This window comes from Chlamydotis macqueenii, chromosome 11 (assembly GCF_036417535.1).
Source record: "Chlamydotis macqueenii isolate bChlMac1 chromosome 11, bChlMac1.mat, whole genome shotgun sequence".
Lineage (NCBI taxonomy): Eukaryota > Metazoa > Chordata > Aves > Otidiformes > Otididae > Chlamydotis > Chlamydotis macqueenii.
This window is the reverse complement of record NC_141566.1, coordinates 3,463,793-3,469,792: the sequence shown is the minus strand read 5'-3', so window position 1 is coordinate 3,469,792 and position 6,000 is coordinate 3,463,793. Positions and strand designations below refer to the sequence as shown.

At 45.8% G+C, this 6,000-nt stretch overlaps 1 protein-coding gene across 1 annotated transcript; it reads left to right on the top strand.

Moving 5' to 3' along the window:
* Positions 1-1,637: 1,637 nt before the first annotated feature.
* LOC104474877 (UDP-N-acetylglucosamine transferase subunit ALG13) lies at positions 1,638-4,493 on the top strand. Its single transcript, XM_086756253.1, has 4 exons — positions 1,638-1,805; positions 2,086-2,248; positions 2,485-2,623; positions 4,333-4,493. Exons 1-4 carry the CDS (start codon positions 1,725-1,727, stop codon positions 4,442-4,444), a joined length of 495 nt encoding a protein of 164 aa, XP_086612379.1. The 5' UTR covers positions 1,638-1,724; the 3' UTR covers positions 4,445-4,493.
* The last annotated feature ends 1,507 nt before the right edge of the window (positions 4,494-6,000 follow it).

Below are 6,000 nucleotides of genomic sequence, written 5' to 3'. Positions count from 1 at the left end.
TAGTTCAGCTTGCACAATTGCTAAGGGGTTATTCTTAGCCTTCAGTGGACAAGACTGTGTTAACAGATTTAATGTTTGGATTTTTTTCGAAACTAAAATATTAACTGTCACCCCCTACCCCTAGTTTTCATCACAGATACCTGAAATAATACATTTACTGGTGACTTCATCTTTGCCATTGATTTAACGTGGTTTAGCACTGAACAGCATTTTTGTTTTTCAGAAAGGGCCTTCATCTCCAACCTCAGCTTCTGTGTAATTTCCTGTTCCTTGGGTCTCAGGATCCCACTCCACAGCAAGCTGACATGCTTTTGCTCAAGGGAATACTTTTCCTCAGTCCTCGTAAGAATGTAGTAAGATGAGCCTGAAACAGCATCAGAAAGATGTGTACTTAGAGAAAGGGCTATAGGAACGAGGGGAAACCTACCTGTATTCAATGACACTGAGAATATATCTTTCAGAAGGCCAAGAGATGGAGGGTAGGCAAAAAAACTATTAAATGTCTTTAAAATATGCTACAGTGAAGACTTTTTTTTTTTAAGACTCAATTCTCTGCAGATGAATATAATCACCTCCACAGAAACCTTTAGAGGAGATAAATTGCTAAACACTGCCTTGCAGGTGGAGAAACAGAACAGATGACCACCCCTCTAAGGTGCTAACACTGGTCAGTGGCCAAGTCAGGAAAAGAAACCAAGAGGATACAGCTCCTAGCTTTGATTTCAGTCTCATTTTCAGGGTTTTCCCTGAGTCACAATCTTGGCTCCTGCGGCAGGTTCATCTATTTAGGCCAAATAATTTGTATGTCTGACTTTCTGTAATCAACTAAGAGCCACCAAACAGCAATTTCTATTGGGTTTTGCAGCATTTCTGGGGTCTTTTGAGGAGTGGACATAGTCCACACACAGCCAGAATCATTGAATTTCTCTATATACAACATAGAATGCAGAGTTCAAACTATATTTGCCTCTTTTCCTTCTGTCTCCCTTCTTCACCAATCCCTGTGGTACCAGTGCAGTATATCCACATGGCAAAACCACCCAAGCTCACCTACTGATGGAAACATATGCAATCCTCTCCTATCTTCAGTCATTTGAAGGCAAGTTTGTATCCATGCATTCGCTCTGAAATGCTATGACCTGTCCCCAGGTGATGCTCTGACCAGAAGCAAAGTGTGTCCCGCAGTGAGGCCCAGGGCTCAAGGGGATGTGTCAGCCCATCACTCTTGGGCTGCCATTACAGGACCCACTGCAGCACTACTTCAGGCAACAGAGTTGTCTGAAATATCAGTCCTTCCTCCAAAGCATGAGTGACTGCTCATTTGCTACTATCCTTTTGTGATATTACTGAAAAATATAGCCCGAAAAATGGAGACACTCGTGGCTACCATGCTGAGGTCGCTGAACGCTGCCGGCGGGTGGGCTCGCCAGCCAGACCAGGCGCCGTCCCTACCGGTCCGGCACCGCAAAGGGAGTTCCGCAGCCCTGCCGCAGGTCCGACTTCCCTGCAGTACCGGCAACCACACCGACCCCGGCCCCAGCCCCTCGCTCGCCTGGGCGGAGGCACACGGGGACCGTGAAGGAGGTGTGTCCGCCTGGCTGGGCGCCAAACCCGCCCCTCCGGCCGGCCGCCATTTTGGGGAGCGCTGCACGAACGGGGCGGTGCGCGGCGCCCTCTGGCGGCTCCCCGCCCGCTGATGAACGAAGAGCGGGCGGCCGCCGGCCATGAAGTCCGTTTTCGTCACCGTGGGCACCACCAGCTTCGACGACCTGATCGTGACCATCAGCTCGCCGGCGGCCATAAAGGTTAGGCGGCGGAGAGACCAGCTCCGCGGGCACCCGGGCCGGGCTGGGATTTCCCCTCAGGGCCTGCACACAGCGCGTTCGCCGGGCGCCTGCGCGTTGGGAGCTGTCACGCCCCGCCGGGCTGCCTGAGGGAGCGGGATGCGGGGGCGGAGGGGAAGGGGCGGTCTGTGGCGCGAACTGGGGCGGGAGGGTGGTAGCGGGCTTCGTGCCGGACCGGGGTAACTGAGAGCAGGGCACGCACGCACCCTCCCCGCCCTCACCCACTCTCCTCCCGCCGCAGGTGCTGCACAGCCGCGGCTACGAGAAGCTGGTGCTGCAGGTCGGGCGGGGCGCGGTGCTGCCGGAGCTGCCCAGCACCCTGCCCATGGCCGTGGACGTCTTCCGCTTCAAGGACTCGCTGGACGAGGAGCTCCGGAGGGCGGACCTGGTTATCAGCCACGCAGGTAGAGCGCTGGTTGTTTGGCGAGCCTGTTTCTCCTGGCGGCAGAAGTGGAAGCCGGCTGGGTGAAGTCTGTATCTCTGCGGCGCGGGGCTGGGCTGGCACTGAGTGGTCAGGTCCACAGCTCTAGCTGGATGGTTAAATGTTCACCTTTAGGAGTCTCGCGTGTTTCAAGAGCAAGTAGGATGATATTTCATCTGTCAGGGCAAAAACTCATCATGTTTTTTGTTTCCCTTGTAGGTGCAGGTAGCTGTCTGGAGACACTAGAAAAAGGAAAACCACTAATAGTAGTAATAAACGAAAAGCTGATGAACAACCATCAGCTTGAACTGGCAAAGCGGCTCCACAGAGGTGGGCACGTCTTCTACTGTAACTGCAGGTATGGAGCTGCTGTGGCTGTCCTGACTGAACAAGCAGCATTCAGCACCATCGCTCAGGGTGTTATTACAGTATTGAGAACATAACAAAGAAACATACATCCTCCTCTGTAATAACCATTTGTTTGCAGGGTAGATTTTCCATAGTGGATACACTAACATTAGGTGCTAATTTACCAAGCTTATCAAGCCTTTTGACCACGCCTCCTCTTAAATATATTCTTTTTTTCCCTTGAAGCATATGTATTCAGATTGAAAGAGCAATTTAAATCAAATAGAAGTAGTTGATTTTGGAACAGTCAGGTAGCATCCTAGAGGCACCTAACAGCTTCTCTCTTTCTCTGCTCTTTTTCACTAGTTCTTGGATTCTTTTTCAAAGTCTAGAAATAATACAACTCAGACTATCAGCTTGTAACTGTGAGCCATAAGGAATAAATTGCTCCCTGCAGACTTAGGATTCCATTTAATCATTCTGCTATGTGCATTTTCCTTGTAAAGGGTACAAAAGTGGACTGTGTAGATGTACTGACATAATAAAACTGAAAGTATCTTGAGTATTTAGAACAAAACATAAGAAAGGCCTTATAGATCAGGAGTCCACGTAGCTCAGTATCCTATTTGTGTTCTGGAAACATACTGGAAATGTACTTCTTTGTATTACTTTCCCTCTAATGCTCTTAAGTACTTTGATTCAGGGGGATTCCTAAATCAGATGCTGTCTGGTTAGTAACTTTCAATACCTCTGTCTTCCAAGTACATATTCAGGCTGCCCTTTTAACCAAACTTCCTGAATCCACAACATCCTCTGACAAGGAGTTTTACAGATCTACTGCCTGTCACTTCAGGGGGAGAAAAAAAAAAAAAACAAACAAAAAAAAAAACCAAAACCAAACCAACAAAGAAACAACCCCCCACAAAAAAAATACAGCAACAAAACCCCAGCTTCTTTTGTTTGTGTTCATCCTGGCTCCTGTTAGTTTCATTTCCTCTCTTGTTTTGACTGTATGTTACTGTTTTCTCTTTCTTTTTGATTATTTATGATTATTGCACTCTAGAAATAAACAAATGACCTTTAAAATGAAGGCAGAGGAAATGCAACTCCCATTATTTAGTCTGCATCTTGTTCCTTTGCCCTGCAAATAGGACTTTGTATGTTTCAGAAGAGCCGTCTGAAGACTAGGCCTGTCATTCATTTCTATTAGGCAAGTTTTGTAAACTTACTATCTCAGTGCTTCTCTCAGCTTCAGAGACAGGAATGAATTTTTATTTACTTTTGTTTAACAGTGCCTAGCACTTAAGCCTTATTTGCAATCTGATAATAGCAAGCTAACTTTGATTTTAGCTGTTCTCTCTGGCTATGTGTTAAGTGGACTATGCCATGTGTTCAAGTAGGACTAATTTCCTGGTACAATTTATGGTGAAAATCCTCAGATCTTGTTCAGTCTTCCAACATTGCAACCACAGAAAATAAAAAAGTTAGAGTTAAGGTTGTCTGTGCAAACTGTGATAGAGGTGGAAGCGTGTTCTCAGCAATCCTGCCTATGAGCCGGTGATGACTGGGGCCTGCTGGTTTGTGGGGTCTGTTCCTTTCAACATGTGTCCTTATTTTTGCTTCCACGCTAAAGGATTCTGATGTATAAATAGAAAGAAAATTGCGAAGAAAAAATTTCCCTTTGGAAATTTAATTTTTGGTTTTGGTCTGTTTTTACAGCACTCTTGTGGAGACACTACAGTCGATGGACTTGTCAACTTTGAAACCTTTTCCTCCTGGACAGCCAGAAAAGTTTGCTTTGTTCTTGGATAAAGTTGTTGGGTTTCAATAAACAATACAGAAGAATAAAAATATCAGAATAAAACCTTTTTCTTCTCCTAGTGAGGCCTTCCATACTTAAGAGTCCACCAAGTGGGATAAACCCTCAAAGAAAATGTCTGTTAATATTAATTGACATTAAATGGTTTCCTATTTAGTGCCAGCGTAAAGTCATCTTACCTTTGTGCTTAAAAGACCAGAGTGCCAACAAGGGAGGGGAGTATGAACTGTCTAGTTTGTTGGACAGACAGATATTTACATCACAAAATCTGCACTGAGTTGGTAATTCCAGTGAGGAGGACAAGCTAAAGTATTTCTTAACAGGCATGGTATATACATAGTGGTCTCTTGACTGTATTTGCCCAGTACTAGTGGAAATAAGTTGTCCATGTTGATGTTCCTGTCATGTTCTGCAAATAACCAGATGCCTTCAGCTCTCATTTCATGTGTTTACAGAAGCACTGAAAAGAGAATTTTAGAAGTGAGACATTTAAGCCTCTTTGAAGGGAAAAGGGCTTCTGGTGAATCTGGGTGGGAAAAGTCAAGAGCCACAAACCAGCTGCCTGGTTTTGGGTGATTTACTCCCAAAGTAAAACATGGCCTATAGGAGAGGAACGGAGTTGACAATACAATCCATTTACAGAGTGTTATAGAGTCACAAAACGGTTTGGGTGGGAAGGGACCTTTCAAGGCCATCCAGTCCAACCCCCTGCAAGGAGCAGGTACATCTCCAAACAGATCAGGTTGCTCAGAGTTTGGACTTTCTTCCCAGTCCAGTGTTTCCTATTTGATCCTGATTTGGAGCTCCCCATTTAAAGTATTGAAATTGTCAACTGTGTTGATGCTACCATCAATTTGTTTAAGTAAATATTTTGAAAAACAGAGGGGGTTTATACTGAAAATGTTCATGCAGGCTATTTGGTCTGTTATACTCTAGAATTGCAGAAGTGCACAGCCCTTCCTGCAAGTACACTGTGGGGTTTTTTTTTTTTTTGTTGCGTTTGCATAAAACAAGAAAAAGAAACTCCTGAATTGGTGCATCTGATGTCCTGAGTGCAATTTTTACTAGCAAGTTAAATGTACATAGAGGCATTCTCCTAATCAAATCAAGCACAAGGGCTATACGGGGAATAAATTGGGCTGCACAGTTGTGCAAGAGTGATTCTTGCCAATCTCCAATGTTTTTCCCAAATACCTTATTAGGAGCAACTAAGATTTTCGTTTCCATAATAATGTTTGTAGAGCTGCTGTTATTTCAAGTTTACCGCTAGCAGCTTACCTGCAGTCGGAGAGCACGCAGGAACACCACAGGAAATCTTGAAAAATTATTTGATTTTTCCACTAGTTACTTGCAGTCGCAGGTACAATTTGCGATCAAGTTAGAAGGAGTTAACTTAGGAACGACTCCCCTCTCTTACCAAGGCAGGTTCTGCGGGGCCTTACCGCGGTTTGGCCCACACACCCACGCCGAAACCTGGGTGGGGGCTGGAGGAGAACGACCCCACGGCGCTCGGACAGCCCCGGCGGGAGAGCGGGACAGGGATTTGGGGTTCTTCGAGGGCACCTTAA

Coding starts and splice junctions, on each gene's coding strand:
- LOC104474877 (XM_086756253.1), top strand. CDS start 1,725: ATGAAGTCCGTTTTCGTCACCGTGGGCACCACCAGCTTCGACGACCTG. Junction 2,249..2,484: donor CCTGGTTATCAGCCACGCAG/GTAGAGCGCTGG, acceptor TTTCCCTTGTAG/GTGCAGGTAGCTGTCTGGAG. Junction 2,624..4,332: donor GTCTTCTACTGTAACTGCAG/GTATGGAGCTGC, acceptor CTGTTTTTACAG/CACTCTTGTGGAGACACTAC.